Raw genomic sequence first — 14,398 nt, 5'->3', positions numbered from 1 at the left:
GCATATATTTCGTATTAGAAAAAAAACTGTACTCTCATAAAATTTTTTTTTCAATATTTTTTATTTGTAATTTTTAATATTTAACATTTTGATAGATACAATATTTTTATATATCTAATTTTATATTTAATATATTAAAGCAGAGTAATTATTTTCTCAGAAATGAGATAAAGGTTACCGTCAATTTCAATAGTTCGCATATAATCAATTTATACTGTTTTTTATTATCATGTTATTATTAATTTATATTTTCACGGGCGTGTAATCAATAAAAGTTCTATGTAGATAATCCAAAAATAATATTGGATGTTTGTACTTCTTATAATCAAGATTAAGACCAAGAGGCGTATAATCATAGGGTTTATCGCGAGCAGTTACATTATAATAAAATGCGAGGAGTGAAGTGATCCTCGGCTGCATTATTTATGGGTGTTAATAGTTAAACTCTTATAACTTCTTGGTAGCGTGAGGAAAGGTCGAAAGGTAAGCTATCATTACGTAATCGAAGGTGTTGGATGAACATTACCGGCATGAGACCACGTGTAATAAGTGAAATTGCATGACCTACGTAGGTTGTTCGGATGTATCGTAATAGCACGCGAGATCGTTTATCAGCTGTTAATTGCTCGCCAGGTGTAGAGTTCGTTAACGATAACACGCAGGACTAGCGCCTTGTCCAAGTCAAATTTAGTCCTTACAGACATCGAATACGTATAACACCTTTTTTTCAATTGTTTACGATAATTTAATCGCACTCGTAATCAAGGTGATTTTCTGACATCTATTCTAGTAACTGGTTTCCGAGATTTATTGTGTATGCGGTTTATTGTTTTAATAAAGGAAATCGTTTTGAATTGCACGTGAAATAAAAAAAAAACGTAAGTTTACTTATTATATTATATTAATGATACACTTAACATAAATACTTGATCTATTTAGATTTATAAAAGGCGAATGCAAAATGACGAGAGGCGTGAAAAGTTTAAAACGGGCATTGATGCCAATCATATGGCTTAATTGCATATTTTGCATGGGAATCTTCGAAATACCTGTGAATCGTCCACGATTTTTACTAAGTGCCTTTTATGTTGTCTCGATGATAATCGCGTACTTCGCGCTGCTTTATAAGGGAATTGGTCTCTTTCAGGAAAAGCTGAGTTACGACTTTGTCCTATATTATTCCGTTTTAACGATCAATATTTTAGTTGCCATTTTAGCTATAATTTTGTTCTGGCTCAAAGCAGAGGTATGTCTATACATTGTGCGTCATGATATTTCGTGTAAAATCAATCCAAATATCAAATAAAAGTTCTACAAAAATTACAGAGAGACAATATTCTCTGTTTCATTTTATACATTAAAAAAAAAAAAAATTATTATTTCTTTGTAATTTTTGTAAAATTTTGCAAAATTTCTGTTGGTGGATTAAGATCGTCTTTCCGAGTGATTACCTTTGAATAAACTTACTAATTTAGTTTTGACATTTCAAGAATATAAACAGCATAATTAAGAGATTCGGTACAATTGACAATACTATAGAAGTATTGGGTATAAAAAGGGATTACCAGAGAACTCACCGCAATATTTTATATCTTATGGCTCTTTGGGTAATGGGTATGCTATTATTGAATCTCATGCATATAGTATGGATGTATGAAGATATTGCTTCTATGGGATATTTGGGCATTTTTTATACTGATTTATGTTTCTGCATTCCAATTCTGACAAATTCTGTAGTGGATGTCACTTTCGCTTCACTTATCAGGCAAGTATAATAATTAATAATATGTTTCCCAAACAATATATTTATTTCATAAATTAATGATCAAATACTGAGTATTTTGTTTAATTACAAAATTATTTCAAAAGTCATTTTGTTAATTTCTAACTTGTGTGTCAATCACACATAGCGACATATTTTTTTTTAAATTAATTAGATTAAATAAATAAATGTACATCTTTGATTATATAAATATATTAAAACAACGTGTGCGATGTAAAATTGCAGATGTCTTCAAATAAAGTTTCAGAATACAAATATTCTGATTAACAATGTAGTACTTTGTGCAAATAAATCAAATATCTTTAAGATTCACGATCAACGTGAGAATAAACAAATTGCAATCGTTACAATAAACTACGAAAATCAAAAAGAGAAGATATTGCATCTCATACAGACGTTGAGGTAAAATTAACAATAATTCTCTCATTTTCTACTGTTCAATGGTCAGTAAAATTTTTTAACATTTCAATAAAATCTTATAATCATCACAATCAGTATTATTCTTAAATATGAATATTTTTAACATTATGCATCTTTTTGTGATGTTTCGTTATGTTAATAACTACGTTTACTTTATACAATTATATGTATAATTTGTCACAGAATTATATGTATAATACAGAATATGTATACATTTGAAAAATCAGAATGGATATATAAGATATATAGATTATATCAAAATATATGATACCTAAAGTAGTGTGTGCTAAATTCTGTCGCAAATTAAAAAAGAATTTCTTAGAGTTATTTAAATAATTATTAATTAATTAATATTTTGTTATCTCAAAGACATTTACACTTAGAAGTCACGAGAATAGCACGACAAATTAATCATACTTATTGTCTGCAACTTTTGCTCGAAATGGCGGTTCATTTTACAGTAGTAACTGTATGTTTTTACTGTATGTATGGTGCACTTACCGGCCAGTTTCACATGATATTTCACAGTGAAAAACTCGTTGCTATGATAGTTTGGGCAGGCATTTACTCACTCAAAATTATATTGGTGAACTCTCTTTGTACGGGTGTATCACAGGAGGTAAATTATTTTTTTTTATTAAAATAAAATTTAATTAAATAAACTCATAATGATAAACACAGAATTGATTCCACGTCTTCCCATACGTTATTAAAATTATGTAATATTTATATATATTACTAAATTTGTTCGTTACATTATTAAAATTTATTTCAGGCATATAAAACCGGCGAAATTATGCAATCTTTTGATGGAGCCGGTACCGACGATGATATGAGAGAAGAAGTAAGTCTTGTTAATGCATTAACATGTTAATCAAATTTGATTTTTTTTTCTTCCAAAGAAAACTCGAATATTGTTTATATATAAAACAATTTATTGTTTAAGAAATAAAAACATTGTGTTTTCATCTATAAATAGTTTATTTATGTATATAATTTAATAGAAAATAAAATAAATATATGCTAATGTCTCTTTATGTTACAGATTACGCAATTTACGCAACAAATAGTGCTTAATTCCTTAAATTTTACCGCTTCCGGTTTCTTCTCAATTGATAATACTCTAACTGGCAAAGTATGTATATCTAATTTATTTGTTTAAATTATATGTAATTAACAGAAATTATCCAATTCATTTAAAAAATTACTATTTCTGATTTACTCATTTATTACAAAAATGTAGAATAATTATTTAATGTAATTCTAAAATTTGAGAAGAAAGAAAAGAGAAAACATTATATTATGTATTTATGTTTCAGTTTTTCGCCACGGTTACAACATATGTGGTTATTCTAATTCAAATGAACACGCCATTATAATATGATGATTTATAAAAGAATTCGGTCACATTGTAGATGAGTAATACTACTTATTAAACTAAAAAAAAAGAATTTTACAAATAATTTAATAAAAACTCATTAAAATTATCTTTTTAAAAATTGTATAATTAATAGCATTTTTTAAAGATTTTTTTATTAATAAAGTTTTAGAAATTTCATTTATAAAATAAACCATTTTCTTGAAATGCTAAAAATACGAATAAACAAGAAATATAATGCTATCGTATTTAATAATAATAAATAAATAATCATATTCTTTTCCAACATAATTTACTTAAAACACTTATTTATATTATTTATAACACAAAAAGTAATGATAAAATAAATTTATATATGAATACAATTAAATTTTAACTATTTTTATTGCTCCATATAATCCGATTGCAAAACCATTGCAAACAGTAATTTAATTGCATCGTTTAAAAATTACAATATATTAACGATAATATATCAAATAAATTTATTATATAAATATATATCTTGTATCTAACAAAAAAAAATGACGGAGAAAGTACAAGAATTGAAAATAATTGCTGACGCATTGTGCGAATATCGATTATCTCAATAATATACATCTACGTTATTATTTAATATTTTAACGATGCTAAAGCAACGATCTAATCAAACATCATCTTATCATGCTGATAAATGTAACATTAGCACGCTATATTACTTTCAACTCAGGATCTAATAGTTAACATATGAAATTATGAGAGTTTGTGATCATGACCAGCACTTTAGACAAGACTTTAAATCCTTTTTGCTTACTCTTTTGTTTCCTTGGTTCTGGAATTTTTAGGAATAGCTTAGGTCATACGAGATTTCGCTTCAGCATCTTCTATATACTAACTGTATGGAGTGTTTACGCCTGCGTCTTTTATTATATGGTGACTTTCTTTGCACCGCATCGTATATTTACAGGCTTTTTAGTCTTTTTTATAATAATGACAAATTTGTTTGTGACCATAATATCTGTAATCATCGTCGTTCAAGAACACGAGGTATTTTTTCTTTGTGAATGTTTCATTATAATTTTAACGGTATAATCTCTCTATAGTAAAATAAATAGCACGAGACACGGCTTCTCCGAATTAAAAACTAGTTTTATTATTAGTTATTTGGTGAAGTGTCAAATTTACTTGTATTTGATAAAATCACATTTAATTAAATATGAATAAAATAATCTATCTTTTTATTTATGTAAAATAGAATTTTATGTGTCTAAAATAACATTTTACTTTTAATCATTGAATCACTAAAAAAACCAAAATTTTATATTTTGTTAATAAATTTTGTTTTGTATATATCTTATATATATATAATATAAATAAATATAATATTTCACGAGATTTTTATTATAAATTATTATTAAACAATTATTATTAAACGTTGATATATATTTTCATGTATACCACAAAAAACGTTTATATTAACATTATATATTTTATTGTCACTGTTATTCTCTTAGAAATTCTTTAGGTGTATAAAAAATCTTGGTTTCGTAGACGATACATTAGAACAGCTTGGAACACCTAAAGAATATTGTAAAATGCGAAACTCGATGAAATGGATAATGATTATATGGTTTATGACAATTTGCATAACGTGGATATTTGATTATTTCTGGTATATGGGAAAGTTTCAGGACACAAGGGTCATAGTTATCCCTGCCATTATAAATTATCCTTTCCACCTCAACACTTTTATGTGCATAATGTTTATATTTCTTTTAAGGTTTGTAAAATATGTTTATTTTTCTTAAATTATTTAAGCATTATTGAGGAATCTGTATAATTTACTTTCATCAATTTTTAAATTTATAAATTGCAAATATGTTATGCTTAAAATGTTATTTCTACAAAATAATATATTAAGCGAATTAAACAATAATTAATAACATGCGACATAAATAAAAGAATTCAATAAGCCCTTTATTCTAGTGTTTCTCTGTTTCTCTAAATTACAGATACATTGGTACTAGATTCGATAAAATTAATAACTATATTGAGGAACTATCAGAGACTGAAGAATGTGGATTGAGATGTACGTGGAAAAAATCTCTCGTCACTCGCTATTATGTCCGAAGCCCTAAAAATCGCGAACATGTTTTATGGATTGCAATGTAAATTGATATTGTATATTCTAAGATAAAAATCGGCCAAATATTGAAAGATTTATTTTAACAAAAAAGACAATTTTATTCATCTAAAAATATATAAATATATTGCATTTTATTGTGTTACGATCTTATTCACCACGCTTTAGCATTAAATTGTGGCAAATTTGTATTTAACCATGAAAAAATCTATTCTTTTTTACAAATTAATTGCAAATTTCCAAATTTACATAATATAACTATAAACGTTAATTTTACCCAGATTTATGACAAAATAATTTCTTTAATGTAAGTACTATATGATCGTAAATAATATTAAATAATATCCCTAATTATATAGCTTTGATCGTATTTAATTCTAGATAGATGTTGCACGCATATATTTTTTAGAAGGGACAGATTAGTAATTATATATTTCGACCTTTTAAATATATTTATCCATTAATGTAATCTTTTTCTAGGCATCTTCATTTGGAACTTTGCGAAATAGCTCGCAAAATAAATGATTTTTTCGGAATGCAAATGACTTTGCAAATGATATCCTATTTTATACTTTTAACAGGAGTGTTTTATTATCAATACCGTATGATATTATGCTACAATCATAATTATAAAGATAATGGAGAAGGTCAATTAATATTTTTAATTCATACCGAGATATGGACCAGCATGCACTTAATAAAATTCGTAACATTGAATTATATCTGCGAAAGCGTTAGCACTAAGGTGAGCTTTTAGGTGATTTTTAGATGGATTGTAAAAAATTTTTTTTTTTACCATATGTGTATGTGTGTGTCATTTGCCTGATGTAACATTCAATCTATTTAATAAAAAACGTTAAAACTACAATAAGTACTTAAATTAAGAGAAAAATAAATATTTCTCATTTTTCCAAATAAAAAGAGAAATTTGAGAATTTTTTTTTTTTTTCGTAACAATTGCACATTTATTTATATAAATGTACAACTCTCGATACTCATAATTATTATAAATAAAGATATAATTGTTGAAGTCGTAGAATTAACTTTATATCATTTCAGGCGGAGAAAATCAAGGACATGATTCATAAATTGACAAACCTTATCTATTTTAACCAGATACGCGAAGATGTATGATAAATATTTCTAAATATTCTAAATATCTCTAAACAATATTAAATAATACAATTCAACGATCAAATGTTATATTAAATTTTATAAAAAATGATAAATTATAAATATATTAAATTTCATAATAAATAATAAATAATAAATTTTTTATAATTATAAATATTTGAAAGCTTCTGAAAAATGATCTTTATTACGTAAGGTATATTTTTTTTTACAAATTGAAGATACACAAATATACTTTGTCTTGATATACACTCATAACAGATATAACAGTAGCAAGAATGCCGGTTTGTATATGAATCATATTAGAAATTGATTGAAACCATATTTCTGCTTTAAGCGTTGTCATTATATAATAATAAAGACATTCATAAACGATCCATATTATTATATTATAGAAAATGCTTAAATAAAGTTTCTTTAGGGACTAGACACCTAAACCGAGAATGGAAGTGGTTAGGAGTAAAGGATGTATAGCCTTTTCTATGGTATATGCCATAGTCATCACTCTCACAGTTTCTGCTGCGAACTAACATCGATTGTCCATTCGAGCTCATTTGATAAAATTCATTCATTAAAGTGATAGAATAATTCATAGTTGAATTATCAAATGCATTATAGCGTTTTGTATCATTTAATTCTTCCATACACAATGACGTAGTACGTAGTCGATCGATTTCACTAGACAGTATTAGTGTTAATAATATACAAACGGCATAATCATGTCTGTTGTTATAATTTCGCGCTATTGTTCAATTAATATTACATTCAATAGAATTCATAAATAATTTTGATGCATTATTTCAATGTTAGGTTCGATTAGATGCTAATTATTGTATATTGCTTTTTAAACGCAATTGTAAGTGTTATTATAAATTAAGATGTATCAACAATTATTTTTAATTGCACCATAATGATCAGGAAATTTACAATCGTCGTAAAAAACTGAAAAAAGACTTCAATTAATTAATTTTTATTAAATATAAAAATAACATTTTATTGAAAATATCAATAAATAAATGTAAAATAAGTTAAGCAACCGGAAACTACCATGTAATAGTAGTAAAAAAAAACAGTAAAAAAAAAGAACAGTTTTGATAAGAAAATATCAAAAAAGAAATGTCCTGAATTCTTATAAGTTATGTTATAAAAAACGACATAAAGTGGCAAAACAAGATAAATGCAAAAATAAACCTTTCGAAGGAAATCATCGCCAAGATAGAAGAGACCCATTCCAGTTAATTTCAACGGACGATACATTATTTGCAAAGTAAACTGATAAATCTGTACACAAGAGATGTTAGTTTACTTTAAACAATTTACTTCATTTACTTGTTGTTTTTTTACCTCCTTCCAAACGTCCGCATATCGAATAGAATTTGTAAGTTGATGAATTGTTTTGTTAATTTCGTTAGCCTAAAATTTGAATAGAATTTGTTACATCAAATATATATTGTTATTGAAAATTATTCGCGTTATTTTACCTTATCGGTAACACTCTCACAGATGTAATTTACAACGCATAGCTTCATTAAAAATATAAAGGTCCATAGGATGATATTAAACCACACTTTTATCTCTTTTTGACGTCCCTGTATTAATATTGTGCATACATAATAGCACAATGCTGTTAAAAACACGAGATAGGATGCCATCTCCAAAGCCATTTGTGTTCCAAATATGGAGTTCAACTCACGAGTAAGACGACATAATTCTAAATGAAGCTGCCTGTTGAAAAACACATTTTATGACGAGTAAACGTAGAAGTGAAAACCTATATAATTTAGAAAATTTAAATAGTATTTATAATTTCACTGCTTTTATAATCTTGGGATCAGAAATGGGATTCTGTTCAAATTGCATTATCAATTTTATATCGATTCGATATTATTCGATACATCGTAATTTAGCTAAATATATGCTTGTGTAGATTTACATTGTTGTCCACAAAGTTCGCTTGCAATTATCAATACATGTAGTATCTCGACGAAGAGCTACTACAGATTTTTTCCATGTACATCTCAGCCCATGCTCTTCTTTCACCAATAAACATCGTACATGCTCATTTACTTTGTCAAATCTAGTACTGATATACCTATATTGTAAAGAATCTCTCAAAAATTGTATAATATATAGGAAAATCTTCAATTCAAATGTATATTTGAAAAACAGTTTTTTTTTTAATAAATGTAATCTTTTTTATGAAAAAGATTTTGTATTGAAGCAGATATAGAATGATATATCAGCGACTTTTGTTAGAAATGTCAAAAAAATATCATTTTAATGTGATAATTATATATATAATCATATTAATAACTAACGAACAAATTGTAAAAAAAAAACGGCATTGATTCATAAATATAAAGAATACAAATAGTATATGCGTTAGTTCAGTTTATAGACATGTCGATATTCATATTTGTTTTTTTTTATCACTATATATATATATATATATATGTACATTGTAAATACTATACAAACCATAGAAGAAAGATAAATAATAAATCCAGAAATGTATTGACATGAATAGGGTAATTTAGTATGTGAGATAAAAATAATCCCCAAGAAGCAAATTCTTTTCTGCTCAACCAATATATCGTGTCATCAAAATTTATAGCAAGACTGTATACGATCCAGCCGATTAGTATTCCTTTTCCTAATATATGTATCTTTCGATACATCTTTGCAGTGCCAAGCTCTTCCAAAGTATCATCCACTGCAGCAAGTCTTATTACACATATTTCAAATCTCTAAAACAATATTAGAGACAATTCAAAATTTTCGCACTCATGAGACGATTATGCTTTTATAACGTAAAAATAATAGCGTAAAGAGTTTTAAAATTTTTGAAGGCGTCGTATGTGTTTTTTTTTTAAAGAATTTTAATTAAAATATAATCGCGATTAACATATTAACACTGACACACTCCCTACACATGTACACATATATGTATATACGTAAATTGTATGTGAATGTGAGAGTTGAAATAAAAATCGCAATTACGCTCAAAAACATTGTTAGATATAATTAATATTATAAAATATATAAATTTAATATCTTAATATAAATATTTGAATGTGATTACATCTGTATGTACCTTTTGATAACAGAATTTCATAATTCCGGACATAAACAATGATAAGATGTTAATCGCCGTAATAACTATATTAAGGTAGGTAGAATATATTACTTTTATTGTAAAAAAATTCCAGATATAGAAAAGAAAATAAGCGTAGGCAAACCAGATTATTAAAGAATATAAAGTGCTTAGGTATATGATCCATCGTATATTCAATTTTGATTGTTTTATAGGATAAACACCTAAACCCATAATAAAACACATTATAAAAAGAGGACGTAAAGCCTGTTGAATAGTCGTCACCATAATCATCACTAGCATATGATCAAAGTAACACTGTCTGTTCAAACTCATTTGCTAAATGTTTTGCGCAGACTCGTAATAAGATATGTAGCTGATTTTCGTAATTGCAACATACTTATGTTTTTCTAGTACTTATATATATTAAAATGATCGATTTGCTCTAATAAGCAAGAGAGATATGAAGATCATAATGTAAATTATTAAAATAACGACGCTAATTCAATTTTTACGTGTTTTGCTGTACAAAGCAACAAACTCAATATTGTTTTTCATAATATTCTTTTATATAAAGTAGTTTTTATTATCGTATTTCTATATTTCACACATATATGATAATATTAACACATATAATAAAATAAGAAATGACATAAGCTGCCTTTTCAATTTTAATATTAATTTGATTTATATTAATAATGTAATAATATAAGAAAAGTAAACAGAAAAAAACACAAAGAAAAAAATGTCTTTAACATTTGTAAAGATATAAAAATTCATTTCTGTTTACAGATTTGTTTCTGTTGTTTCGTTACTTCGCTTTTATACTTCTAAAAACTAATATATTTTATTGATGCGAGATATATAAACTATTAGAGGGCAGAAATTCGTGATTTTTCATGATAGGCTTTTTCAGACAGACAGAGATGTGCAAAAACATGTTAATGTGATCTAAAGAAAAATGACAGAAAGAGAACTAAAATAGAAAGCTTTGTGATTAAACAAATATATATCTATCTATATTTATCTATTTCTCTCTGCAATATTTTCCAATTTTATAATTTTAATCAATTATAATTTTAAATTTAATTTTATAATAGTTTGTTTTCATTAATTTAAATTAACAATATAAGTTTATAAACGTAAACTATTTTTAAATGAGCAGTGTCAAGACGATTTACAATTATTTTTGTGTATTTATTACCTCTTTTAAATAAAGTTTCGTTTTTATTTTACTATTGTAATGTACTATACATAAGCTTAAGTGCAGCATCTAAGAAATATAAAAATAATAATATTAATGTGCATTCTCTTACAAAATATTAAGCTAAATGTTATATAGCAGATTGGTTTGTAATTTTCGAGGACAAGTTTTCAATTTTCTGACATTTGCAATATGATGATCATGAATGTTACGATTCTTATGCAGAACTGGAAAAAACAAATATAAATTTTAATCAACTTTTACTGCATGTGCAATTGATTTATAATACAATTTATTATAATTTTTTATGTTTATTTTCATGAATACTTTATACGTTCGCAAAATTTGCAACATAAATTTTTATATTCTGCAAATAAAGTAGTTTTCCAAATTTTTATAATTTATGATATAAAACACGACCAAAAAAAAAAAAAAAATAATAAATATTGGAAAAAGGTGTAAGAGCAAAAATTAACCTTTCGGAGAAAGTTGTTGCCAAAGTAGAAGAGACCCATTCCAGTAAATCTCAACGGATTATGCATTATTTGCAAAGCAAATTGATATATCTGTGTGTAAACGAACCATTATTTAACTTCAAATAATTTACTTCAAATATTTATCTCTCGTTATTAAAAAAAAATATCTTACCTCCTTTCTAATATTAGCATATCGGAGAGCACTTGTTAGTTGGTAAATTATTTTGCGAATTTCGTTACCCTAAAATATTTAAAATTTATTATACTTAAATATTTTTTTATTAAAATCTATATGATTTTACCTTAACACTGATATTCTCACATAAATAATTTATAATGCAGAGCCTTAATATAAAAACTAAAGTCCAAAAAATGTTGCCAAGCCATGCTGTCATTCGTGCTTCCTCCTGTATTTTCTGTGTTAGCATTCCGTATACATAATGATACATTGATGTCAAGAAAAATAGATGGGATGCCATTTCGAAAGCCATCTGTATTCCAAACATTCCATTCAATTCACGAGCAATACGACATAATTCTAAATGAAGATGCCTGTTGTCAAATTTTTTCACGTAAAAATTGACAATTTGTAATCTACGCAAATAGGTAAGTGTATCGATTTACATTAAGCTCCATAACACTCGCTTGTAATTATTAGTACGTGAGATATTTCGATAAACGTTGATTACTGGTTTCTTCCATTTATTCAGTCCATGTTCTTCTTTCATTGATAGATATTGTATATGCTCGTTTATCTTGTCAAATCGGTTGTTTATATACCTGTATTGTATAAAATATACTTTAGAAATAACAAAATCTTCAACTTTTATCTGGAGATATATATATATATATATATATATCGAGTTATTAAAACAAAACAAAAATCTAATTTTTTAAAATTATTTTTACATTTAGTGCATAAAAATATATTCTTTTAATACTTTCTTTATTACATATATGTAATAATATATATATAATAAAAAAAGTATTGAAAGAATGTATTTTTATAATCATATTTCGTCACTTATTAAAAAAAGAAAACAAAAAAAGAGGAAATAAATAGCAAACATTTAATCTATAAAGAATAAAAATTAATGACCGATACATAGACATAGTTTTAATTCTTTTAAATAAATAAATACGATTAAGATGCACAAACCATAAAAAGGTGATAAATATTAAATCCACGAATCCATTGGCGTGAAGACAATAATTTCCTATATAAGGTAAAATATATATCCAGGCAGACATTTCTTCTCTGTTAATCCACCATAACGTATCGTAAAAATTCGCGGCAACGCTGAAAATAATCCACACAATCACCGTTCTTTTTGACCATTTATGTATCTTTTTATATATCTTTGAAGTTCCCAACTCTTCCAATGTATCATCCACAGCAGTAAGTCTCTTCATGAATATTTGAAATCTCTAAAATAATATTAGACAATGATTTAAAAAACGCATACAATGTTATTATCTTTTATGATATAAAATACACACAGACTGTTTAAAAATGAGAATAAGTCTATAAAATAGAATATATTAATATCAAATCAAAATTCTATTCTGGAAATTACGGAAGCGCAATTATTACACAAAATGTTATAATATAATTAATATAATTATATATGTATATATACATATACATATATATAATATGATTAATAAAAATATATATAATTATATATATACCTTATAATGATATATATTAAGAATCACGGATGTGATTGCAATTATCGTGTTAATCTCCATAACAATTACCATAATATTTGTCCGATATATTGATATCAGTGAAAAAGAACGTATTATATAATACACGAAATAACAATAAATAAACCATATCATTAGAGAATAAAGAATACTTAAATATATAATCCACTTAATCTTCGGTCTGGATTCTTTTAGAGGATAGACACCTAAGCCGATAATAAAGCACACAATAAAAAAAGGTCGCACGGCCTGTTGGATCGTGGTTATCATCGTCATTGCAAAATAGCACTGTTGATTAATTAAATTTATTTCTCAAACTCATTTATGGTATTCGTGCGCATTGCAATTACGATAATTTACAATGTTAGTATCCTTTTCATAATCATAATGTATGCTCTCTCCAACACTTACACATATTAAGATAATAATTGACCTGCCCCTGATGAATGTGACAGATACGTCACTATTAAATATGTTTCGATTAAAACTATTGAAATTTTGATTTTGTAATAAGATAATATAATTATGAAAAGGAAGAGAGAGGAGAGACAAAAAAAAATTATTTTTGCTTTTCGTCATATGTTAGATGTAAGTAAAATTTTATTTCTTATTTCATATATGTATTATTAACGTATTACTAGTGATATGATGCGTCTAAATTCATTCATAAGCGTGTGTCTAATAATAATACAATTGCATTTGCAAAATGTTTATAAAATAAAAAATCAAATCTCAAAAATAAATACTCATATTTACTGCCACTTTAATATACCAATGTTTTGTCTTTTAATTAGTTCTAACGAAATTAAAAATTAATTTAAATATCTTTAATCATTATAAAATATTATAAGTCTAAAATTCTTCTTGTTTACTTTTAACGTTCTATTATTTAATAACAATTTGCAGCGTAATAAATATGCTTGTTGCAAAATTTAACGTAGCACCTAAAAATATTTTCATGATTGATTTGTAGTTTGAAAGACAAAATTATAGTATAATAAAAATGTTAATTATGCATCCTTTTTTAAATAATTTACATATTAACTTAAATAACACTTAATTAATATAATTATAAAGAACAAC

At 25.6% G+C, this 14,398-nt stretch overlaps 3 protein-coding genes across 3 annotated transcripts; 2 read left to right on the top strand and 1 right to left on the bottom strand.

Annotated features, from left to right (window-relative positions):
- The first annotated feature begins 641 nt into the window (after window positions 1-641).
- On the top strand, window positions 642-3,626 carry LOC138935671 (putative gustatory receptor 28b). Its single transcript, XM_070300429.1, has 8 exons — window positions 642-878; window positions 940-1,246; window positions 1,491-1,765; window positions 2,009-2,185; window positions 2,573-2,822; window positions 2,979-3,047; window positions 3,249-3,338; window positions 3,523-3,626. The coding sequence occupies exons 2-8, from the start codon at window positions 962-964 to the stop codon at window positions 3,580-3,582; spliced, it is 1,206 nt and encodes a 401-aa protein (XP_070156530.1). The 5' UTR covers window positions 642-878; window positions 940-961; the 3' UTR covers window positions 3,583-3,626.
- A 677-nt stretch (window positions 3,627-4,303) lies between these two features.
- Window positions 4,304-6,834, top strand: LOC138935781 (uncharacterized). The gene is made up of 7 exons (XM_070300614.1): window positions 4,304-4,604; window positions 5,072-5,152; window positions 5,197-5,208; window positions 5,249-5,337; window positions 5,570-5,725; window positions 6,181-6,445; window positions 6,760-6,834. Exons 1-7 carry the CDS (start codon window positions 4,329-4,331, stop codon window positions 6,832-6,834), a joined length of 954 nt encoding a protein of 317 aa, XP_070156715.1. The 5' UTR covers window positions 4,304-4,328.
- Window positions 6,835-7,704: 870 nt separating this feature from the next.
- On the bottom strand, window positions 7,705-13,591 carry LOC138935780 (uncharacterized). Its single transcript, XM_070300613.1, has 12 exons — window positions 13,298-13,591; window positions 12,765-13,033; window positions 12,230-12,385; window positions 11,908-12,157; window positions 11,778-11,846; window positions 11,606-11,695; window positions 9,310-9,578; window positions 8,765-8,923; window positions 8,313-8,556; window positions 8,176-8,244; window positions 8,023-8,112; window positions 7,705-7,773 (listed from the first exon to the last, which is right to left on the bottom strand). The coding sequence occupies exons 1-12, from the start codon at window positions 13,589-13,591 to the stop codon at window positions 7,705-7,707; spliced, it is 2,028 nt and encodes a 675-aa protein (XP_070156714.1).
- Between the last annotated feature and the right edge of the window lie 807 nt (window positions 13,592-14,398).

This window comes from Polyergus mexicanus, unplaced genomic scaffold (assembly GCF_030449975.1).
Source record: "Polyergus mexicanus isolate NDT 795.1 unplaced genomic scaffold, iyPolMexi1.0 SCAF_8, whole genome shotgun sequence".
Taxonomy (NCBI): Eukaryota; Metazoa; Arthropoda; class Insecta; order Hymenoptera; family Formicidae; genus Polyergus; species Polyergus mexicanus.
Note: the sequence above shows the minus strand (reverse complement) of the source record. Positions and strands in the feature narration are given on the sequence as shown.